Raw genomic sequence first — 25699 nt, forward strand, 5'->3', positions numbered from 1 at the left:
GAAGAAGGAAATCTGGCCATTTGTACATGGATGAAACTTGAGGGCATTATAGTATGTGAGAGAAGTCAGAGAAAGACAGAGATGTATGTTATCACTTCTACGTGGTATCTGAAAAGTCTTACTCATAGAAAGAGTACAGTGGTCGTTACCCCGAGCTGGGTGGTAGGGGAAATGAAGAGATGTTGGTCAAAGGGTACGAACTTCCAGTTATATGAGGAATAAGTTCCGGGAATCTTTGCACATATGATAATTATACTGTACTATACTTGAAAGTTGCCATGAGAATAGATCTTAAATGTTCTCACCACAAAAAAGAAATGGTAATTATGTGACATGATGGAGGTGTTAGCTAATGCTAAGGTGGTAATTATTTTGCATTATATAAGTGTATACCTTAAACTTACACAACGTTATAATTAGATCTGAGTAAAACTGGCCAAAAACAACAACAACAACAACAACAACAACAAAAAACAGACAAAGGGATTCAGTAGAGGAAAAGTTTGTATTTCCTATTCTTGGTGGCATTAATAGTCCTTCCTGGAAGGCTGAGGTTCAGAGACCCGTCTATCCTTACCCAGTCTTACCAGTACAGGAATGAGCTGTGTTCCCATCCTTCTTCTAACGTAAGCCACTCCTCACTCTACCAACACCCCCAACATCTGCAATACTCCTTCTTCGGACTGATCTCAGGATCTGGGGCTTCCAGTCGCTAAATTCAAAATTCAAATGAATATATGTAGCATAACCAAAAATGGGCGTAGGGAGAAATCTGATGTGATAGCATGGGAGTTCCCCACCCCTCCAATGGACCATGTATTTATATTACACGTATTTAAGTGTTGACATTTCACACTTTATCAAAAAAAGAGAGAGAGAGAGAGAAGTTTGAATTCTATTTTCACAATCGATATAGCTGATTGAATGTACTACCCTGTTTCATGGCCCCTCTCATGTCTGATAGTCACACTCCTTCCAGTGTCTTTCCAGTGTTCTTCCCAATTATGAGACACAGGGGATGAGGTGGGGGGGCTGGATCAGAAGCACACGACCACCTTTGCCACTCAGTGCTTCAGCCAGGAGATGTAGCGTGCTCTTACCAACAAACCAGACACCGTCCCCTGGTGTTTCATGGCGGCTTTATCTAGTTTCAAATTGATTAAAGGTATTTGTTTTTGTTTTAAATGAAAGGGAAAAGAATAAATGAGTAACAGCCAGTAGCCACACTAAATTGCTACCAGCTGTTCTGCAGTTAGGCAGAAGAGGCAAGCATTCTTTTCACAATCAGGCAGCTTTCTCACATTAAAGTTACTGTGTGTTTTAGAAGACAGCCAAGGTTTTACTGACTTTTCCAGATACTTTTAAGGACACTACACGTATTGATGACTGCTGGAAATTTCTGGAATCTTAAAAAATCTTGTTTTGAGATCAAAGCACTTGCTTATAATGGCAACATTCTTGGACCTTCCCCTGCTCCCCACTCTCCCTCCAAAAGGAAATGCGACTGGAGGAATTTCTGTACGAAACACATGGAAGCCCTCTGATTCTCTTACTATTCTTGACACATCCAAGCACCCTTAAATTAGTTTCCTTTATCTTTCCTTCCTCATCCTTGAAATAGAAGCCTATCTAAGCTTATTATCTCCTCCCAAATACTGTGGCTGGGTTCTCTTTGGCATTGGCAAGATCTTCAGGGCCTTGGGTCCTCCTTTCACAGCTTAAATTGAGGGCTCTTTCATATGCATAACCTTGGCCTCCCGGTATTTCAGCAGGGTTCTCAGCTCAGCTGCTATTAGAACCTGCCTTTGCCCCTCCAAATTACCATTTTCTCTAGAAGAATTTCCTGATGTCTCCTTTTCCTTTTTCTAAAGATCTTATTTATTCATTCATGAGACAGAGAGAGAGGCAGAGACATAGGCAGAAGCAGACTTCCTATGGGGAGCCCGATGTGGAACTCCAGCCCAGGACCCCAAGATCATGACCTGAGCCAAAGGCAGATGTTCAACCACCGAGCCACCCAGGTGCCCCCTGATGTCTCCTTTACTATCTGTACGGTGGTAGAACTGTCTTGTGGCTTGGGTCCTGTAGGTGCTTTATAGAGGTTGGTTTCTCATCTTTAGGCTTGTTTTTGTAATACTGAGTCCCTTGGTGGCTAATGGAGGGGAATTTGGAGTGATGACTCTGCCTGGGCTGATGATGCCATGGTGGTGGACCCAGAGTGAAAAGAATATAGCTCCTGGGACTCTCAGTTTTCTCTTAATTTCCTCCAAATCTGCCTGTTAATGCAGTGTCTGGCCTAATTGAAGAGAACTTTCCAGAAACTTAGTGCTATCAAAGCTATCTCTTGCAAATCTTAAGATCAAAATATACTAACTTTTGTTTCTTTTCCCCCTTTTCATGTGATTTCCTGTGGGAACTTCCTTTCCTGTTAATAGAATGGAGGTAAGATATATCACTGTCACATCGAGGTTTTGTTGTGTTTTTTGTTTGACCTGCTATTATTGCTATTTGCTAAGTACTGTAAAACTTTCAGAATCCTTCTAATTTCTAATCCTTTTAATACTCTTATGAGATGATAATGAAAATGAAGATAGGTAACAACTATTACATATTTAGTGTTTATCAGACACCGTGCTAAGAGCTTTACATGCATTATTTAGATTTATCCTCAGGACATCCCTATGAAACAGATACTACTATTATCCTGATTGTACAGAAAAGAAACTAAGAGAATTTCTTTGAGCTGGAGAGTTCCAGTGACTTGCACAAACATTAAGTGATAGACTTAGAAATTACTATTCTTATTTTTTAAAGAATACCTTTTTTTAAAGATTTTTTTTTTATTTATCCATGAGAGACACAGAGAGAGAGGCAGAGACACAGGCAGAGGGAGAAGCAGGACCCTGGGATCACAACCTGAAAGACAGATGCCCAACCACTGAGCCACCCAGGCATCCCTGGACTTGGAAATTAAACCCAGACCTGACTCCCCAATTCTCCCTCATAGCTTTATCTTGCAGATAAGAAAGTGTGACCTTGTAATATAACATTTTGCAATGTACAGTGTTTTATTTTCAGGAAAATTGACTTTCATAAAAATTCTATGAAGCTTCATAACTGTTTTTTATCTAATTTTACAAATAACAAAACTAAGATTCAGAATGATTAATTAATAATAGTAATAATAATAACAGCTAAGTTCTGTGGTACATTTACGATCACCACTTTTCTCATATTAACATTACAGTGACTTTATGGGGCCAGACCTATTATGATCCCTCTTTTTTAATATGAGGAACCTGATGCAATAGGAGTTGCCCAGACCACATAGCTTGTAAACCATAAACCCTCAATCTGAGCTCAGGTAGACAGACTCAAGAACTTAGGTTTGATAACTACCACACTAACCCAGATAGCATGATAACTCAGCAGGACCAAGAATTCCAACTACTGATTCTAATTCCGTGGAATTATTATATTCTTAATAATGCTTATTAAAATCATGCTAAATAAAAATGCAGGATACAAAAATGCTTTTACAGAATAATTCTAAATAAACTGTATATATAACCATATGTGTATACACTATATTTAGTATATATGACACTGTATATATTATGCTTACATATAGACTGATTTAACTGACATGTGCACAAATATATACAGTGTTTATATATTTGGCTAATATAATTTTCAAATTTTTGAAATTAAAATTTTCTTCTTTACATCATTTTTTACATCTTTATTTTACACAAAAACTAGGTGCTAATTTTAGTCAGAAGAACTACAACAGGTGTTTTTCAAAGGAAACCATATCCATTTTAGAAAAATGACATTTGATCTATGTCTTAGAGTAGGGGTTAGCAAACCCTTTTTCTGTAAAGGGCCAGATAGTAAATAGATTTGGCTTCGTGGCCATACAGTCTCTGTTGCAACTGCTCAGCTCTGCTGTTGCAGGACTAGAGCAACCACAGACACTTCATAAATGCTTGAACGTGGCTCTGTTCCAATAAAATGTTACTTATGGACACTGACATTTAAATTTCATATAATTTTCACTTCTTTTGATTTTTTTCAATCCCTTAAAAATGTAAACACCATTCTTAGCTCATGTGCAGTATAAAAAAACAGGCAGAGGGCCTGTGGATTATATTTGCTGCCCACTGCCTTAGAAAACGAACCATCTACAAAGACACTAGGCATGAAAGAATAAAATAATTCCAGTTTGCTCTAGAGAATGGAAGTGGGGTAGAACCCTGTCATCACACTTGTTGAGAAAGTACAGTTGCTGTAGGCAGTTGCTATATAAGGAAAGTTCCTTTATCCACAGGTGGTATGTTCCAAGACCCACGGTAGATACCTGAAACCCTGGGTGGTACTGAACTCTACATATATTATGGTTTTTTCCTATATATCCATATCTATGATAAACGTTTTTTAAAAGATTTTATTTATTTATTCATTCATGATAGACAGAGAGAGAGAGAGAGAGGCAGAGGGCAGAGAAGCAGGCTCCATGCCGGGAGCCTGATGCGGGACTCGATTCCGGAACTCTAGGATCACGCCCTGGGCCAAAGGCAGGTGCTGAACCACAGAGACACCCAGGGATCCCTTATGAAAAAGTTTAATTTATAAATTAGGCATAGTAAGAGACTGACGACAGTAATAATGCAATAGAACGATGATAGTGATATACTGTAATAAAGTTATGAATGTGGTCTCTCAAAATATCCTACTGTACTGTACTCACCCCTCTTGTCATGATTTGAGATGATCAAATGCTAATGAGATGACACAAAACGAGGTGAGTGATAAGACAGTGTGAGGCTACCTGTGATCTTCTGATGCTACGTCAGGAGGCGCATCTGCCTCTGGACTGTGGTTGACTGAGAACAACTGACACGAGAGAGAGGGAAACCATGGATAAGGAGGAAATTCTGTGCCAGGAGACAGGAATAGCTCTCAGGTGTGCCACCTCTCAGGAGGTTGGGGAAAGATGTGGGAGTTTCCACTGGAGGAGTGGGATTGCTTTAACCCAAACTAGCCTCAGCTGGTCTTCTAGATAAGTCCTTGTTTCTATGGGACAGCTCATAGAAACTGCAAGATCACATTTAAAAATCCTCTATTGGGGGGCACCTGGGTGGCTCAGTGGTTGAGCGTCTGCCTTTGGCTCAGGTCGTGATCCTGGGGTCCTGGGATTGAGTCCCTGCAGGGAGCCTGCTTCTCCCTCTGCCTGTGTCTCTGCCTCTCTCTGTGTCTCTCATGAATAAATAAAGAAAATATTTAAAAAATAAAAAATAAAAATGCTTTATTGTATGTGGTTCATGTCTGTTAAAGCAGAGAGAAATAAAAGATATAGTGAGAATCCTTCAAATATTCAATTTGACCAAGGAGAGTTGTCTGTTACACGTTAGAGGGACTTGAGATCATATATCCATTGTTGCCTCTAAAGAGAAAAACTTTACAGAAAGGGAGGTCAGCCAGGTTTCATTTGTCAGGAGGCAAGAGAGGGACTGGCTCGATGCGCAATATGAACTAGCATTTTTGGAGCTTGTCCGGCAGACCATTCCAAAATAACCAGCATTCTGTGAACAGATCCCTGTGACCTCTGCCCCACTGTTTCGAAGGACCAACAGGACCAGCTGCTTCTGGTGTTGCTCCAATGGCGGTTCCAAGAGCTATGAGCAGAGGAACAGAACTTCAGTTGGACAGGTCTCATTCAAAAGATAGCAAAAGACATCAGTGGAAATTCTTTGCATTCATCTTGTCTCCCCTATTTTTGCTGTGACCCTCGTTTAAATTTTTTAAGGGATAGGGTTAGGAGGATGAGGCACAATGCCCTTACATGCCTCCATGTCTTGCCTCTAAAATTTGACCAGTCCAAAAAAAAAAATTAGAGGTGTATAAATCTGCAAAAGTGGAGAGGAAAGGGAAGTGGTTTAAACTCTGAAAGTGTGACTGGGCAGTCTGTATACATGTATATGTGTGTGCGTGTATATATGCGTGTGTGTATGTAATACGTATGTATTTGATCCTGTATCTCCTTTACCTTGTAGAGCTGATCTTAGCATAGCTACATTTCCAAAGCTAAGTCTTTTAAGGCTCCTAGGAACATCACAGAGGCATAGAAAATTAGTAAGAACCATACACTTTATGTTTTATGTCTTTCCTCAGCATGCAGAGGGTTTCCCCAGGCTACTTCTCTGCAGGCTGGCAGAAAGAACCAAAATTATAAGGTCTCATTTCTATTCAAAACCAATTCTGCTTTTTTTTTCTTTTCTTTTTTTACATTATACAGCTAATAAATAAATGAGGACCCAATACTAGCAGGCCAAAGATTGTTGTTGTTTCAAAGATTTTTCCCGGGCTCCTATTAAGAAAGGCAGTAGACATACACAGAGAGGGACTGATTATTAATTGTCAATAATCCTTATTTTTGAGGCTATTTTTATTAATTTTTCTTCTGTCTACGTTTTCTGGATTTTCTTTTTTGCTTGTATAATTAAAGGAACGATCACGAATGCTGTTTGATTTTAATAATACTTATGAAAAAATAAAGACAGAGTCAGCTGATGGTTGATACATGAGAGCAGAACCTGAGTAATTCTCAGCTCAGAGGCACTTGGGGAAATAGTTAACTTACATGATGCGGTTTTTGTGTTAAGTGAAAAGAATCCTACCTGCTTTTATCTATCCCCCTTTTATATTAATATGTGAGACCATTAAGTAAACCAGTTTGAAGTACTTCTTGTTATTAGGTATTATTCTTCAGTTTCTTAAAGCACAACATTCTTACCTCTCTTGAACTTTCTTAATACTATCACAGACCAGGTTTCCCTGAGAAGCTGGAAAACTATTTTTCTGGGTGTTTGCTCAACCCTACCTGGCCCAAGTTTTCATGAGAGCTTTGTTTTTTCTTATTCAAGTCCTTCATTTTAAAAAATGAACTACAAACTATAAGTAATACAATAAGATCTGTTTTGGCTAACAGTAAAAGGCTAGTCTGAATTAGAGAAAGAGTCTATATTATAAAACATCATTTCAAAGTCTGGTATTTCTTGGAAGTTCATGGATTCACTGGAATGAGCTGTATGTTGTTTAACAGATTTGCTTTGAACACCAGTCAGTCATGGTTTCTAATTCAGATATCAATTGTTCGAATTTAAATGGAGTCTCTTCACAATTTAAAAATTTCCCACAAATTCCAATTTGTTTAATTTTCTTACCTTATAAGTCCTTTATATAAAGATAATGAAATGTGAAATTCCAACAACTGTACAAATGTACGTAAGAATACAACTTAGTTTTTTTGTCATTGTTAACAATATAGATCTGATGGAAGGCATAAGAATATGTTGAGACCATCACAGTGCCTACACATAATTAGTGCTCAATAAATATTTGTCAGGTGAGCATAGGAGTTATTATAATTCCCAGCATTCCATTAGGGGACAGTGGATATGTGCAGAGAGTACCAGCAGTATTTTCCATTCTCCCTCTCATTCTCCTCAGTTGCTATAGCCGATAAGCTTTTAATCTTATTTTTGTGCTAGCACCATGCAATTTAGGTTTCTTCCTCATATAGTATCCATTAACACATAATCTGAGTTGAGATTAATTACTAACATCACTCAACAGATTAGGACCTCAGCACTCTGAGGGACCAGATGACTTGCCCCAAGCCATGTGATGAGAAAACAGCAAAACTGAAGATCTGTTTTGCTCCTCTGAGAGCCTGATCCCAAGCCTCCTCCTCCCTATGTGGCTTTCTTTTTAGTCTTTAATGAAATGCTGGGAAGATGTGTGAGTGAGAGAATCTGGGTATGGAAGGTATCGCAAAGATGTATGTGTTCTACAAAATTCAGGAACTTAACTATCACAACATATAAATAAACTACATCCACCAGGACTGTTATGCTCAGTCATTTGTTAATCGTCACCGTGCGTATGTTCTTTAGATGTATTTTACTTGCTGACATCAGCCCCATTCGTAAGGAGCAAATGAAGTGGCTTAACCAAGGATAGTTAAATTCTATTTATAATGTGAAATGATAAAAAATACTCCAATCTATCCAGTCCTTGATTGTTCTCAAAGCTTTCCACATCCCTTAACCCATATGATGATCCTTCTAATAACTCTCCAGAGTAGCTGGAGGGTGACAGAATTATAGCTGGAAAGCTGGGAAGATTATAGCACAATCTTCTCCTATTTCTGTGACAACACAGAGGTGGAAATCGAAAAAATAAAAAAAATACAAGCTAGACTGAATGCTAAGGAATAGCATGGGATGGAGAACGCTGTTCATTTCTTGTTTCAGTAAGCTACAGAAAGACAACAAAGGCTACTGCGCCCAGTACAGAGGGGAGGTATGTAATGCTGTCCTGGCCAAAGACGCTCTTGTTTTCTTCAACAACTCCTACGCAGACCCTGAGGAGGCCCAAGAACTGCTGGTTCACACCGCCTGGAATGAACTGAAGGCAGTGAGCCCATTTTGCCGGCCGGCTGCTGAGGCTTTGCTGTGTAATCACATCTTCCAAGGCTGCAACCCTGGGGTAGTGCCCACGCCTACACCTATTTGCAGGTAAAATAAAAGAAGAAACAGATGGGAAAATTCTCTTGAAGGCAAACAGGAAGAGCTTTTCAAAAGAGGTTGTCATGTGCTACGATAAAGGCAAAAGGTGGCTTTTGTCCAAAACAGAAAGTAATTAATTGGACAGAATTCCTACCATGTAAATCACTGATGACATCCTATAATCCGAGGGCTCTGAGCTTCTAGAAAATGTCATAAAAGCTATCATACTCTACTCTACTTGTTATTGTTTGCATTATCATATTCATAAATATTCTAGCTTTCTAGGAAATTTTTTAAAAATCCTTAAAAAAAAAAAAAGGCCTAAACAAACATGGACCTCAATAGTAAGCAAAAATAGAGAAAAGGCCCATTTCAAATGTTTTAGCACTATCTGCCCATGATTATGAGACCCTGGTGAGCATTTCAGAATATTACTTTCTATAATATGCATATTATTTTAAGATACATTCCACCTGATGTTCTAATTTAAATACTAACATTCTTTCTCACGGTGGTAGTGGTGATGGTGGTAGTAAATAGTGATTTCCTTAAAACCCCCATACTCTTTAAACATGGAAATTCATAAATCAACGTTTGATAGAACTATTTTGCCTTTATTTACTTCTTATGTAGGAAAGACAGGAATCAAACTGGCTTTTGAGCCAAATAGAACAAAGTTGAAATACTATTTGTACTGCTTTCTAGATACATGTGATCTTGGCTAACCTTCAGTTTCCTCATCTGCAAAACAGAGAGGATTAAAGGATAAATTGTTCCCGTGGAATATGTTAGAAACCAGACAGATACTGTTTTCTTCTGAAGAAAACACATGAAATCTACCAGCACAGCACATTTCCACCTCTGTTTTGATAAAACCAGAAACTATTTAAATATTGATATAATTGTAGGGCAGTGAGGTCATTAAAACAGAATGCTCTATTCCTCAACACACTGCAAATTTTGAGGGTTTGGAGAAATTGTAAGAGGAATATAGTTTGTTTGTTCCTTCACCCAAGAAGATTATATTTTTATCACACAGGACATCTAAGTATCTCTTGAGAAGCAACCAGAATTAAAATTGATCGCAACTTTGTATACTAGCACAAAATAAATTTACTGAGTAACTTTCCAACATGTATATCCCTAGGCCAGTTTACATGCAAGAGCCACAGATGTTGTTTTTAAGATTGAGAATAATTTACCTCTTTTGGTCTTTTTAGGGAAAAAAATCCCTTTCAATGAGATTTCAAATTTATTAGAATAGTATAATCTCCTAAATCTTTAAGTCAATGGTAGCATAAAGAGATTTCTTTCCTAATTCCAATTGTTATTTCAATAGTACTTGTTATCTGAAAATTGTTTCTATTTTTTTAAATCCTTGTGGTTGAACATTTCATTCACAATGAAAATATATAGTCTAAAATTTTAGTCTAAAATATAGTCAGAAAATATAGTCTAAAAATTTTCACGTTAATATCATATTGAGGTCTTCTTTTGTCTGACATATAATTGTAAAATAAATTAGACACTTAAAAAAAGACTCTCTACTTTTAAGCTACAAAATTCAAATTTATTATGTAGATATTACTATAAACAGTAATTAAATTGTCCAATGCTTTCTGCCCCTAAGGAAGTTTCATCTATTTGATTCAATAATTTGGTAGTGATACAGTAAACCTTTTCACAGGAAGTGTTTATTCTAAGGATGCTTCCTTCCAGTTCTGGCATCTTCTGCTTTTTGCACCAACAGCATTCAACTAAAATTGAACTTATTGTTAATAACTAGTAAGTCTGCTCTTCAGAGATTCTCATTTTATGCTTCCTTGCTGTTTTGGTAATGGCTTTTATGATAGCTTTTGTTTGCCTTATCCTTCCAAGGGGTTCAAAGGTGTTCAACCAATTTGCATTTCTAGTTATTTCTAGTTTTTTTGTGAGATTTTTAAAAGCATTTTATTATTCATGGTTTTCTTCTCTGTCGTCGTCTTCTTCTTCTTCTTCTTCTTCTTCTTCTTCTTCTTCTTCTTCTTCTTCTTTTGGTTTCAGGAGTAGAATTCTATGATTCATTATTTACATACAACACTCATCACAAGTGCCCTCCTTAATCCCCATCACGGATCTAGCCCATCCCCCACCCACCTCCCTCCATCACCCCTCAGTTTGTTCTCGATCTTTTTAAGAGATTCTTATGGTTTGTTTCCCTTTTTATTTCCCCCCTCCCATATGTTCACCTGTTTCTTAAATTCCACATACACTCATGGTTTTCTAATCATAAATAGTAATTAAATAATTTGTGCAACTTTCCATGAATGACAAAGAATTTCTTTTATTCAACAAATATTTATTGAGCTTCTACTGGTCTCCAAGCACTATGCTAGGGCATTTGTTCATGAGGCTTACATTCTAGCAGAAGAAGAAAATGAGCAAGAGATATAATAAATAAATAACTTCTATATTACCTTAGGAGGTCTCTTGTATCATCAGAAAAGAAAAAATGAACACTAGGTTAAGGGAGATCAGGAGTGCCAAGGATGGCAGATAAGTTGTGATTTTAAAAACATGGTGTTGAAGGTAGGCCTAATTAAGTATAATTTGACTGAATACACTTGATCTTTAAATTTTATCTGGAATTGTAAATCAGGTTAGTATTATTCAACTGTTTTCTCTGCCAATGTTCAATTTTTAGACCATTATTTTAGCTTTTATATTTGATAACATAATCATATATACAACTACCTGATACAGACCTCTTATGTATCCTTGATGCTCACTTTCATTCATATCATAGAAAATCTTTGTTTTTATTAAATTCATCTCTTGTTCAGCTAGAGTAAGTATTTTTTTTAGAAGATTGTATGTAAAAAACTCTTTACCATAATCTTGTGTGTTTGTGTTTTTCTTTTGTGTGGGGGGGTGGTTTTAACTATTTAAGTCTTGTGTTACATTCAGTTTTCCTCAAAATCTTATGCCCTCTTAATTGTTTTTTGGCTGTGTTGCCATGAAGAACATATAGAGCAATCCCGAATCTTGTTCCTTTATAGGGAATATTTTTCTCTTGCCAAATGGTAGGGGGATTTTTTTTTAATCTTTGAGATTCAAATATTTGTGAAATTCATCTGGGAGTAATTCTATTTTAATTATTTTCTTTCTTATCAATAATATAATGTGCCTTAATGATCAGGTTTACATCCTATCTGTCCTAAGAATGTTTTCTTTTAGTATATCTTCGAGTATTTTCTTTTTCCTTTTTTTTTTTTTTTTTTACATGTTCTAGTTTTCTTATTGGGAAACATTATCTGTACTCTGGATTTCTTGCTGGCTCTTCCTCCTCAGCTGTCTCCGCACACAACAGTTTCACTGTTCCTTCTTTCTCTCTGCATTCAGTTCAGACTTGCCAAATTCTCCTCTGTTATTTGTCCAATGTCTTGCAGTCCATTTCCTTACAAATTTTAATGACAATTTTAAGTCGTTTGGTGTCACTTTCACTTCTTTGTGGTCTTTATTTTCTTCGGTTACTACTATGTTCAAGTTAACTTGGTCTTCAGTTTATTTTCCATTTCATCCTTATTTTTTTTCCTTGTGAAAAACTCTTCTATAGAGATCATCTTTAATACATGTCAATGAAACAAAGCAAAACAAATAAAAATTTTTCTAATGTGTTCTTCTGTTTAGAGCAAAAAAAATAACTCTCCAGGATATTGGCTTCCTCCACGTAATGTGGGCTACAGAATTTTTTTCACCTGCCACGAATTATTTTTGCCCAGTTTAACAGTGCTGTCTGAATGCAGAAAGTTGTGTTTGTGTGACCCACAGGTGGGACCCAGCATAAGGAACAGCAAACTAAGCAATGCTCCTCTGGTTCTTCAAGTTCTCAGAAGCCTGGAAAGCCTCATTGCTCTCCTTTCCATTACAGACACTTCAAGAATTCTAAATCCTATTGTTGTTCCCAGGACCTCATTGTATCCCATCACATTCATATGCACGGCCCTTTCATTCCACACATGTTCAGTTGGTGCACATTGACAGGTGGTTGCCCAGAAAAGTGGCAGTGTAGGCATGAGTATTTTTAAAAGACACCATTGTGACATATATATGTATATGTATACACACATATACATATACACACGCACACATAATTTCCTCCTCTCTGAATCCTGTAGATACTGAAGGGGCAATATTGTTAGTAACTCTAATTTCTTTAATAATCTTTCCTTTTATTTTTAATCCCAAACATCTTAATTTGGAGTTAACCAGGTTTCTCCGATGTAGTCTATCCTATTTTCTATAGGATGAGCTTAAACAAAATATACAAAAAATATACACAAAATTCTAATTAGTCCAACTAGTCTTTCTTCAGCCTCTTCACTCATAATAAAACACATGGATGAACATAACATTTCATATTTAAATAGATTAAATTACTCTGGCTTTTTCAGATGGAAGCACACACAACAATGGGATAGCGGCAGCTTCCCCAAGGCTTAGGTGGGTAAGGACCCAAAAGCCCTCCTGTAACCTGCCAGAAAGGTGGCGCTCTTCTGTTCTGGTGGACAACACATGGAGAGGCACCAACTGTGCCCTTCAGTCCTTTGCCCAGTAGCCTTGAGATTATAGGGAAATCTCTCAGGCTGGAAACTGATTGACGATGATCTATGACTTTTATTACGTGTGTTTCTTAAACTCTATATAATTTGTTTCTGTCACTCTGATTTATTTTAACATGAATTTGAGAGAATGCATACTAGGGATGCCTAATCTGTTACTTTTTGAACTTCAAAATTCTTTTCCCCCAGGAACATGAACTAGGCTTTCAAAACAAAACACGATAGCATTTCATCTCAGGGATAATATGCTATATTTCATAAAGTCGCACGTTATTTACAATGAAAGGATCCTTTCAAAAACACTTTTGCAAGAACAGACAATGTACTCTAATGATGTTTTGAAAATACAGAATCTAGGCTCTGCCACAAATTTGGCCTTAATATGCTATGATTCATCAAGTTTCGTTCTCCATAAAATATTTTAGAGAGTACTGCCTGGCAGTAAAGGAGCTTTTCTGTGCAAAAGAATGGCTGGCAATGGAAGAAAAGGCTCACAGAGGACTCTACCGATCTGGGATGCACCTGCTCTCCGTGCCAGAATGCAACAAGCTCCCCAGCATGCACTGGGACCCCACGGCCTGCACCAGACTGCCATATTTAGGTAACAGAGTTCTCTCAAGACTTCAGAGGTTAAAACAAATATACTATTTTGAAGAAACTAAGTTGTGAACTTAAATCTCCTAATATTTCTAGGCATTTCTAAATTATTTTTTTGAGTTCTGCCCTTTTTAGATACCTAATCACAGAATCCTACCACCTATCCTAATTGCACAAATTAGCATTAGGGTTTAATTTCATTTGTTCAAAAAGAAATTAAGGAGCACTTTTAACTGCTGCTTAAGATCTTATTTCATAAGGGGATCTGATGAGAGCTTGTAACATCTTTTGGAATGTGCAGAGAACTGGCTAAGAAACCTCCTATTATGTCAGATGAGTGGAATAAAAGAATAAAGTCCCCCGCCGACAAAGCAGATTTCCAAGCATGCAAAAATAAGCCACATGGTTGAAAATGCTGATCTCACAAAACAAAGCTGAGTTGCTGCATGTTGTTTAATGAACTTCATTTGTAAGGAACTATGTTGTTAGCCCTAACAGCTGGTTTAACTTCAATGACACAATCCTTTCTCATTCGAATGCAAAGAATGTTTTCTGGTTGTATATTGAAAAACTGAAAGAGAACTTGCATTTCTTAGCACTCTCTCACAGAATATGTGAGGTATCTGGATGCTCATTTAAAACAAATTTTTATCCTTTCCCCCTCAGATTATAAAAAAGAAAACTTAACAAGTAAGTAATTTTGTTTGTGCCCTTCAACCCTTATGTGTATGTAATTGGATTCGTGCATGCGTATTTACACTCCTACTTCATGATGTCCAGAACAGAATGTACGGCCCCTCTCAAAGGTTTTTTGCTATGCTTACTGGCGTAAAACGTGAGGAAGATCATCAGAGATCTCAGCTTACAGCTTCTAATTAGGCCATGAAGAGCACCATATTTACTGAACGAAACAAATATCCATTATCCCAAGGTTATAAGTTGTTTTCATGGCTACAAAATCAGCCAAACTGAAAATGTCCCCTTTTGATTTCACATTTTTGTTTTTATATCATTTAATTATTTACAGATGAAAACAAATTTTATTTCTTCATTGAACCAATTTGTGATCTTCACTTGTGACAACAGATCTTTCTTTTGGAAGATGGGTGCTTTTAAGATAGCTAATTTCCAGTAGAAAGTTTACAGGGTCAAATCAAACGGTTTTATAAGCAGGTGCCTCAAAATCCCTAGAAAAGAATTCAAGAAGGTTGCTTCCAAAGAGACATCCTAGACACAAAGTTGGATGAGATAATGCTTTAACCTACCAGAATGGAGAAATTCAGAATGAAATTAGGAAACCTTTCATTTCAATTAACTTCCTCTGATTTGAGTGTTCTAAGGCTTAAATCATAATCATTTCCTGTGATCTATCTTATGGGCCTAATTGCCTCAGCACCTGGATAAGAGCCAGGTCTTGATTTTACCAGCTTCCTTCAAGGACTAAGACTTACAGTATTAAAAAGAAAGAATGCTACTGGTCCCACTTGAATGGCTCAGTGTTAATAAACAAGAGAGGTATGGAAACCCTAAAAATCTATTATTTCAGAAGCCTGTCAAATTGTTATTTCCAAATTGAAGGAATGAAAAAGAAATGGTTCAATTCTTTGTCATATAAGCAGCTAAAGTTTAGTTTGATTAGACTTCTAACTGGTGACTGTGGTCTTTGTTATCCTTTGATTGTTTACTCATTCATCCATTCAAGCATTCATTGGGGGGGTCTCCTGTGGAGAACGTCAGTCCTACATTAGACAGGAACAGGAACACACACACACACACACACACACACACACACACCAATTTCTGCCTTGTATACTGATTCTAAAACATGTGAGCAGCATAAATCAGCTACAATAAGCCAGTTTCCTGCCCTCAAAAACCTAGTTTTATGCTATCTTTGGTACCTGTAAGAAAATGAACAGCAAATGTCGTCAACGGATCATTGCACCTGACCATGTCATGGGGAATGTCTAAAAGTGTGCTCCCTGGTTAAATGCAATTATTATTGAAGAAGTTGGCTTGAGTTTTTCAGATAGGCTAATATGTTAAGCAAAGAAGGCATGGAGTGTATAAAGCCCTCAAGTATTTCCTAAAGAGTTTCTTGATTTCTGAGTAAACTCTAAAAGATATTACCAGGTCGCTTTGAAGGGTGATAGAAAAATTTTTTTCTTTTTTTGCTTGAACGTACACAGTAGAATTTCAGTAGTTTTCACTTTTATAACTTTTTTGGAAGTGAAATATCTTTTTGAGCTTGTAATGCCTTCATGCTATTTGTCTCTTTAGCAGGCATTTCACTATTCCTGAATTCAGTAGGGCTGTATATACTTTATGCTTGTCCTCAGACGTGTTTGTGGGTGACACAGTCTCTGTATCCCAGATCTTCAGATTAGCTTTCTTTCACCTGTATAGTTGAAAGCTCTGTTAGCTGGATACATTCATGAAAGACATTTCTCCTCTTTCAGGAATCTATAGATGTGACTTCACTCTTTTCTAGCTTCTAGTTTTGAAAATGACTGGTCATCTACTATAAGCTGGATTGCTTTCTCCTATAAGCAATTCGTGGCTTCTGTTTAGAAGGAAACTGAGGTTTTTCTCTTTATATCCCTGTCACCTGCATGGTGGAAATCCTATAAAATGGTGTGTTACTGAACACCTATTTCCAACTCTGCATTCAGGACTTTGAAATCAGTTGTGGAAGTCAGGCTGCAGGCAGACGATCTTTCTAAAGCAAAAAGCAGATCGTGCTACTCCAATGACGCTAATCCATCCGATGATTCTCTCCATTTACTGCACGGCAAAGTCCAAATTACCTCCCATGGCATGTAAGGCCTTTTATGACCCAGGCCTGATATCTGCAGCCTTGTCCATACACACTCCCCAAGTCAGCACTGAAACCTGTAGTTGCACTTTCAGGAAAGCACTACAACTGTTTGAGTTGGACCCTGATAAACGCTGGTCCTTCTTTATGAAATACTACCTCCCTTCCCACCCCCAAACTCCCACTCCACCCACACACTTACACCTTCAACTGGTTATTCCCGATTCATCCCTTACATTTAACTTAAAATTATTTACTCTAAAAACCTACCTAGTAAGCCTTGACCTGGGCCCCAGGATGTTCACAAGCATATCAGTCTTCTAACACTTCTTACATTCTATGATAATTATGGGCTTCCTAATTGTTTCCCAGCGAAATACTTTAACACAAAGACTTGTCATGTCTACCACAGTATCCTTGATACCCAACACCAATATGAACTTAACGAATATATTAATGTATGGATGAATGAGTGAATAAAAATTCCCCTGGCAATCAAATGGAAAGGGTAGAGATAAAACTGATGACAGAAGAAAAAGACAAAAAGAAGGAGATCCAGATTGATCATTTGAGTTTAAAGAGATAGCCGATGTCGCTCTAGGGAAGGCCACAGCAAACAGATCAGAAGCAATAAACAAGGAATAACAAAGCTATCCAGAAAGGAAGATATCATTAAATTCATAAAACAAAATTATTATTCAAACAATGCCAATTTTTTTGCATTTTGAAAATAAATCTTACTAAGTCATCATGGATTATTCCCTAAATATGTCTGATTTTTTTTTTAAAAAAAGATTTATTTGTTTGGGGGAGGGGGTGGAGACAGAGAGGGAGAGAGAGAGAGAGAGAATCCCAAGCAGACCTCCCACTGAGCATGGAGCCCAACACGGGGCTCAATCTCATGATCTGAGCCACAACCTTGAGTCAGAAACTTAACCAACTGAGTCACCCAGGTGCCGCAGGTCTGATATTTTTGATTAAAATATTACCCTTATATTTACTAATGAGATTATACTACCAATTTCACAAATTACATTATATTCCCTCACGGGTAAATATGGTTTGAACTGCCCTGCAAAATCCAGATATAAAAACAGTCACCTCTTCCTGTCTTTCAATGATTGCTCCTACTTTATTATTAGCAGGAAGTTCAGCTTTCCAATTTAAGCCCCCCACCCCACCCATCTTGGATTGATTAAAAAAAAAAAAAAAAAAAAAAAAAAAACCTTCAGATGACTCAGTCCAAAGAAAGTCCGTTCAGCTTTCAAGCCAAACGTAAAGGAACCTGGGAAGTCAAAGTCCACCGTTGCTGTGATACCTGATGAGATGTGCTATTATTACTGCTGTATGAATGCACTGCTGTGCTTTTCTTCCAGTTTCAGTGCCTGAGATGATGGTCTTCCAGCAGTGACCAAACTTGGTCTCCATGGGCTCTGAAACCACATGCTACCCACTGGTGCTCAGGCCACAGAAACTGTGTCCACCCCTACATTAAGAAGTCATATATGGGCACCCCCTGAAATGTCTGCTTTTACAAGTGTCCCATTTCAAATAGTTTTAGGCATCTACTGCAATACAAGTTTTCTTTTGACTTTGTGATCTGTTACTATTCATATATTTCCTTTTTTTAAAATATATTTCCTTATATCAACCACATAATTCTTTTACTATGTTGTAGCCAGTTGGTAACATTTCATATAGGATTTTTGAAACCTACGTTCCTTAACTAGGTATGCGCTTTTCTTTTGTGCTAATATTGCCAGGTTGTATTATTAATATTATAACTTTCTAAAATAGTTTGGTAGATATTTTCTCACATTTTCTCATTTCTCATATTGGAACATTTTATAAAATCTGGAAATTTTATCTCTTCTCGAGACCAAAAGAATGTATCCATAATTCTGTAAGAGTGACTTTTAAATTTCCTGGTTGACTACCTTCAGATTTTCTGATTTTTCAAATTTGGTAATAGGGCCCTATCATTTTTCTAAAGATTAAAAAAATGTAACTGCATAATTACGTTACTGCATTTTTATTTCGATCTGTCATAACTCTTTTACCATTCCTAATTTCGTATGTTTGTGCCTTTCTTGTCTTTTAAAAATTAAAATTCCACTGATTAGACCACTTTATAAATATAAGATCAACTATTGACCTATTTTTAAAATCTAGCATTTGTGGTATGTGTAATTCTAACTTATTAATTTCTGCTTGTTCATGGCTGTTACTTTCTCATCTATTTTTCTGTTCTCTGTAGTTTTGTTTCTTTTTCGAAGTCTTGAGTTAAATGTCTAGCTCATTCACTTTCATCCTTTTTATCTAATGAAAAGAGATAATTCTACGAGTTTACCACTGAGCACGGCTTTGGCCAAAGTTCATATACTCTATCAGAAGGTCGTTTTCTAATCTGTCACTATGGCTACTTTTTACTCTTTGAGTGAAAAGCTATTGAATTTCTTCTTTTTTTTTTTGATGTCCTGTTGGATTTTACTTAGTCTACTGTTAATTGCATTTTAGTCAAAGAATAAATCAGTGTAATTTCTGCTTTTGAAATTAGAGATTTCCTTCCATGCCATGACAAAAGATCGTGTCTGCCAATATTCCACAAATATTTGAAAACAGGGTTTATTCCCTCTGTGTAGGGTTCAAAGTACACTGTCTGCTATTAGAACATTCTTGTCAATTATATTATCAAGGTACTCTGTATCCATGCTTTTGTCTTTACTCAGTCAATTAAAAGAATATAAAATATAAATTAATAAGGTTGTTTTAATAGGTATACAGTGGACTTTGCACTCTACAGAGTGATATGAACATGGCATCTTTTGGTTTCCAGGGTAATGAAGATTTTACCTTGTTTTCATATTGCAGTGACCTTTTTAATAGGACTTTGGCGGGAGTTCAATTTTTATTTTTACTTTATTTTTGTTTTCTTAAAGATTTTATCTATCTCTTCATGAGAGACCAAGAGAGAGCGAGGCAGAGACACAGGCAGAGGGAGAAGCAGGCTCCCCGTGGGGAGCCCGATGTGGAACTCAATCCCAGGACCCCGGGATCACGACCTGAGCCAAAGGCAGACGCTCAACCACTGAGTCACCTAGGCACCTCAGGGGTTCAATTTTTAGACGAACCAACTTCTCATTTGTGTCCTAATATTTCCACTCTTCATCTTTTCTATTATTTTTGTTTTGTTTGTAAATCAACAGTAAATGTGTAAAAAGCTCAGCTTTAGACAATCCTGTCTCCAAATGGAATTTCATGAAATTATTTAATAACTTCATAATGTCTGTAACTGTTGTCAGGTCATAAACAACATGATACAGTGTAAAGATCACTAGCCCAGGATCTGCATTTGTCTTGGAAAGGAATAGTTCCTTTCTCTGGGCCTCATCCTTAAACTTCTGTAAGTTGCTTTTACTTACAACTGGATCTCTGGGTTCTTACACTTGGACTTTATAGATATATAGCCAGGGAGAACCTGACACATGAAACCATATTCTTAAAATTAAATTCAGTTGACTAAATTTGCTTGAGTTCAGCGAAGATTGCTTGAATGCAAAGATTGCTTCTTGAAAGTTTAAGAATGAATGAAAAGAACTCTGGTTTACTTACAGCATTCCCACCCATGACGTCCTCAAAGCCGAGTGTGGACATTCCAGACTTGCCTTCCTCTTCTTCCTCCTCCTTCTCTGTCTCACCTACGTACTCCATGACTGTAATAATCTCCATCATGTCCAGCTCTGCTATATTTGTACTTCTTACTGTAACTACTTTTTATTGCTGCCGAAGACGAAAACAATGGAAAAATAAGAAAAGGTGAGATTCTCATTTAAGCTGACCACATGTAGTAAGTAGCATTTTAAAACCTACAAATTGAATATTGGGGACAGGAGGAGGAATTTTTAGAACACTGCTCATCTCTTTATGACATCAGTTACCATGCTTTAAGATTAAGTGCCCCACCACAATCTTTAAAAATATCAATAACAAAAAAAAAATATCAATAACTTTTTGCCTGGATCACATGTCCTAAAGTTAATTTTTCACAGCAGATAACATCTAAACAGTAATTTGGAAGAATATGGCTATTCCTGTTCCCAGCTGCCCCCACCTCTTGGTCCTACTGCCATGCTAGATTGGATAGGAACAAAATTCCTAAGAAAAGGTGACTTCTGATTCCCAGATCAAATGAAATATCTCTTGCTCTAAAACTGAAGGGTCTTTGGCTGCCTTAGAATAATTTGTTTTGTTTCCTCCTAACATCGTACCCCTGTAAAACCCAAGCCTGAGTACAAAGATCCCACCTGATTGGTCTTCCCTGTCTTACCTACAGAGAATCGGCAGCAGTAACCCTCACTACTCTTCCTTCTGAGCTCTTGCTAGACAGACTTCATCCCAACCCCATGTACCAGAGGATGCCACTCCTTCTGAATCCCAAATTGCTCAGCCTGGAGTACCCGAGGAATAACATCGAATATGTGAGAGATATTGGAGAGGGAGCATTTGGAAGGGTCTTTCAAGCAAGGTAAAGTTACCCATGTGAAAAATCTTTCCACCGAAATACGTATTATCTGAAAAGTTACCAGACCACTGCCTTGATGCCTATGCTGTATGTATGATAATTATTATCAAATAATTCTTCACATCATTAACCCCAGTTTACTGACCACTATACTTTGAATCTTAATAATTTTTCCTCCCTGATGAAAAATAGGGCTGGACAGAAGGAGAGAATCTTCGTTTGTGTAGTGTTCAAACTACATGCAATTAGCAAAGTTTAAGGAGATTCCTTTTTCAGAAAATAATTTTATCATACATTTTAATCATAATTTCTTGCTTTGTTTTTGGCAAATAATTGTAAATTTTACTTCTCTTCCATTTTCTATGCTATATTCTCCACTTTGTTTAAAATTTACTTTGAACTAGTATTTCTACTGAAGGATTCAGAGCCTGACATGTGTAGATAGGAAATAGATGTCCACAGAACGGCAAAACAGAAATGGGGGGAAAATAACACAAAAATGCCAGAAAACAAGGAGCTCAAGGAAAGAGTCATATAAGGGCCAATGCTAGCTAGCCTGTTTATTTCCTCTGTGTGAAGTGGAAGGAAATACCCTTTCTGCATGGATGTGGCTCACAGACACACAGTTGGGCCAGAGAACATGGACTTGGTTTTTAATCACCAACCGTCGCATTGTCCTGGTGTTCTTGGGCAGGACACAACCTTACCACCACTCGTAGTGGCCCTGGTACGGAGGTTACATGTAGGATTAATGAAAATCCTACACAAGTATTTCTGGGGAACCAAATAAATATATGCAAGGCATCATTTTAGGCTTCAGAAGGAAATAAAGATGAGTAAGCCATGGTCCCTGCCTTCGAGGAATTTAGATTCTGGCCAGAGATTAAGGGTTTAGGACAGTAATGATCATCTCATTGGGTCTGTGTACTTTAGAATTCCTGAAATGTACGAAGAATGCATTTTTAAAACCATCTGTGTTGAAAATAGCCCCACTGATTTTGATTCACTGGAATCAAGGAGTTTTAAGTACAATCTACTATTGGTATCTTTCTTTGATTCCGTGGCTTTGGGAAAGGCTGCACTAGTGGAGGGAATGTGTATGGATGTGGGTGGATTCATGTGGGCACGTATGATGTTCTTGATCTTTGATTTCTTTCTAAATAAATGTATCTCTAGGGCTCCGGGCTTACTTCCCTATGAACCTTTCACCATGGTGGCAGTGAAGATGCTCAAAGAAGAAGCCTCAGCAGACATGCAAGCTGACTTCCAGAGGGAGGCAGCCCTCATGGCAGAGTTTGATAACCCCAACATTGTGAAACTCTTAGGTATGGAACTAGAGGTGGCGAAATGTATTGCATCCCCAAAACAGAGTCTTTCCAAGTTCCCCTCCTTCCTCCCGCTCTTGTGCTTTTTCCCTTCACTTCTTCATCAGAAAGACACCTCTGTTCCTTCCCATGTAATATTTTCTGCACCGGGGAGTGGAACACTGCATGGAATAAGCTCAATTCAAAAATTTGGTTTTTTAAAAACTTCTCAGAAAAATATGCTGTCATTTCTTTAATCTTCTCTCTAGCATCTATACATACACTGATTGCCAAATCCCTGGAATTAAAAACCGACCCCCACACTTGATGCGATGAGCACCGGGTGTTATTCTATATGTTGGCAAATTGGACACCAATAAAAAATAAATTTAAAAATAAACAAAAACAAAAACAAAAAACCCAGCCCCCAGATCAATAGGCCAAGATAATTAGCATTCACTATTTCTCTTCCTTTTTGAACGGAGACTTCTAATTTTTGCCTGAAACAACGATAACAGATCTGATCATCTATTTTCCCAGCACCGTGAAATTGTGCCCAAACGATCTAATCTTTCAAGGTATCCCATTTCCCTCTCGAAGATAGCAACAATCTAAGATTTGCAAATAGCAAGAATTTAAGATTCTCGCGCCGGGATGTCCTCCTGGCACTAAATCCGAGGCTCTATTCATAATATTAACTTTTTTTTTTTTTTTTTTTTGTCTTTCTGGAACGAACATTGTAAATCCTAAATTTTGCAATGTTTTACCGAGTGCTTCACCTAAGATCCCGGATTGTTTGCCATGCTTTCCGCGTTTCAGACCGCATCTTCCTTATCACCCTTCTCTGCAGAAGTAGCAGAAACCCAGAGCATCGCAGGCTCAAGGCAGCCCCCCCCCTCCATTCACTAGATCGCTCCCCAAACCTTTCTTGAGCGCTGGCCAGTGCCAGACACCTGGGAGAGGAGAGGGGAGGGGATTTACAAAAGGATAAGACGCGATTTCTGCTTTCAAAGAGCTAACAGGTTGCAAGGACGGTCGTCACAGGCTGGCAGGGGGCAGGCCACCGAGAGGCGGGAAAGGCGGCGGGTGGTGGGGAGCGCAGGAGGGGGAGAGGCGAATGGGAGACGCCCCCCACACACACTCACCCACCCCGGGACAAACGGGGTGAGGGCCGGGCTGCGATGCTGTCAGCAGAAATCCGGGCGCCACCCCCCCGCCCAGCTGAGGGTTCCCGACCTGGCCAGGTGCGGTCGGGGGGCTCCGGCCGGAGGGCCCGCTGCCCCCCCGCGCCCCCAACGAGGCCGCGCTCTCTCGGGTTGCAGGCGTGTGCGCCGTCGGGAAGCCCATGTGCCTGCTCTTCGAGTACATGGCCTACGGCGACCTCAACGAGTTCCTCCGCAGCCGGTCCCCGCACGCGGCGCCGCGCAGCCCCGGGCCCCCGCCCGCCCCGGGCCGCCCCCCGCCGCCGCCGCCGCCGCCGCCGCTGTCGTGCGCGCAGCAGCTGGGCATCGCGCGGCAGGTGGCGGCCGGCATGGCCTACCTGGCCGAGCGCAAGTTCGTGCACCGCGACCTGGCCACGCGCAACTGCCTGGTGGGCGACGGCATGGTGGTCAAGATCGCCGACTTCGGCCTGTCCAGGAACATCTACTCGGCCGACTACTACAAGGCCAACGAAAACGACGCCATCCCCATCCGCTGGATGCCCCCCGAGTCCATCTTCTACAACCGCTACACCACCGAGTCGGACGTGTGGGCCTACGGCGTGGTGCTCTGGGAGATCTTCTCCTACGGCCTGCAGCCCTACTACGGCCTGGCGCACGAGGAGGTCATCCGCTACGTGCGCGCCGGCCGCACCCTGGCCCGGCCCGCCCGCTGCCCGCTCGAGCTCTACAACCTCATGCGCCTGTGCTGGAGCCCGCTGCCCGCCGACCGGCCCGGCTTCCCCGGCATCCACCGCATCCTGCAGCGCATGTGCGACGCGGCCGACGCCGCGGACCGGGCCCGGGGGGCGGAGGCCGAGGCTGAGGCCGAGGCCCAGGGGGGCGCGGGGGGCGCGGGGGGCGCGGGGGCCGGGGGGGCCGAGGGCGCCGAGGGGAGCGCCTGAGGCCGGGGGAGGGGGGCGCAGAAACTCGCAGAGCCCCGCAGCCCTGTCCCCCACCCCCACAGCCCTGCACCCCACACCCTACCCCTCCACCCCATCCCCATCACTCCACCCCCACATCCCTAGCCCTCCACCCCCACCCCTGTATCCCCCAACACCACCCCTACAACCCCACCCCACATCCCTAGCCCTCCACCCCCACATCCCTATCCCGCACCCCACCTTCGACACCACCCCTACAACCCCACCCCACATCCCACCCCCACCTACACATCCCTAGCCTTCCATCCCCACATCCCACCACCACCCCCATATTCACCACCACCACCTCATCCCCATCACTCCCCTCTACCACCCCATCCCTATCCTCCACCCCCGGATCTCCCAACACCACCCCTATATCCCCCCACCCCCATCCCACATCCCAGCCCTCCATCCCCACATCCCTGCCCCCCACCCCTGCATCCCCTGATACCACCCCTACAACCCCCCACCCCCACCCGCACAGCCCTACCCCTCCACCACCCCCATCCCTCCACCCCACATCCCCAACACCCCCATTCCTACCCTTCCATCCCCATCCCGTCCCCCATCCCCCCACTACTTCCCCCCACCCCTGGGGCCCCAGATGGGAAGCCACGTTAGCAGACACGCGAGCTCGCAGCCCCTGGTGTCCCCACGACGGCACAGGCGGCGCAGACCGCCCCGGGGACCCACCCGGGACCCACCCACCCAAAGTCAAGCTCGGAAAGGCAGACGGAGGGTGCGGTTCCGCCAAGCATGCCACGCCCCTGGGTCCCCGGAACTCCGGGCCGCAGACCCCTGGGTCCCCGACCTGCGGCGTCGGATCCAGAGCTTCGTGTTTCAGTTACCTCCTGGCCGTGGTGAGAGCCTGTGACTTTCCGGAGACCTGCAGGGACGGTGCAGCGCTGCGAAGGGAAAACCATTCATTGTCTCCCCACCTGAAGACGGGTGCTGGGGTCTAGTTTTCTTTTTTTTTTTTTTAATTGAATTTTAAAAACACACATTTATGCATAATTTTATATTTGTTTGCATTCTACAGAGTTGTGCTTATACCTTACAGATAGGGGGCTTCTAAGGAATAAAATGAGAAATCAGTAAGGCTATGTTCTTACTGTGATTCCAGTTTCCTTCCCTGTCTTGGTGCTGCTTCTCCTGTGGAAGA

The 25699-nt window shown here is 40.1% G+C and overlaps 1 protein-coding gene across 1 annotated transcript in view; it reads left to right on the top strand.

The window, feature by feature from the left end:
* MUSK (muscle associated receptor tyrosine kinase) overlaps positions 1-24516 on the top strand; it is an 89641-nt gene extending 65125 nt beyond the window's left edge. The window contains exons 8-15 of the mRNA XM_077910926.1: positions 2436-2442; positions 8319-8582; positions 13600-13775; positions 14438-14461; positions 20201-20402; positions 20920-21111; positions 22285-22433; positions 23735-24516. Coding sequence (XP_077767052.1) covers positions 2436-2442; positions 8319-8582; positions 13600-13775; positions 14438-14461; positions 20201-20402; positions 20920-21111; positions 22285-22433; positions 23735-24516 — 1796 coding nt within the window. The remainder of the gene's footprint in view (positions 1-2435; positions 2443-8318; positions 8583-13599; positions 13776-14437; positions 14462-20200; positions 20403-20919; positions 21112-22284; positions 22434-23734) is intronic.
* Positions 24517-25699: the final 1183 nt, after the last annotated feature.

This window comes from Canis aureus, chromosome 10 (assembly GCF_053574225.1).
Source record: "Canis aureus isolate CA01 chromosome 10, VMU_Caureus_v.1.0, whole genome shotgun sequence".
Classification (NCBI taxonomy): Eukaryota; Metazoa; Chordata; class Mammalia; order Carnivora; family Canidae; genus Canis; species Canis aureus.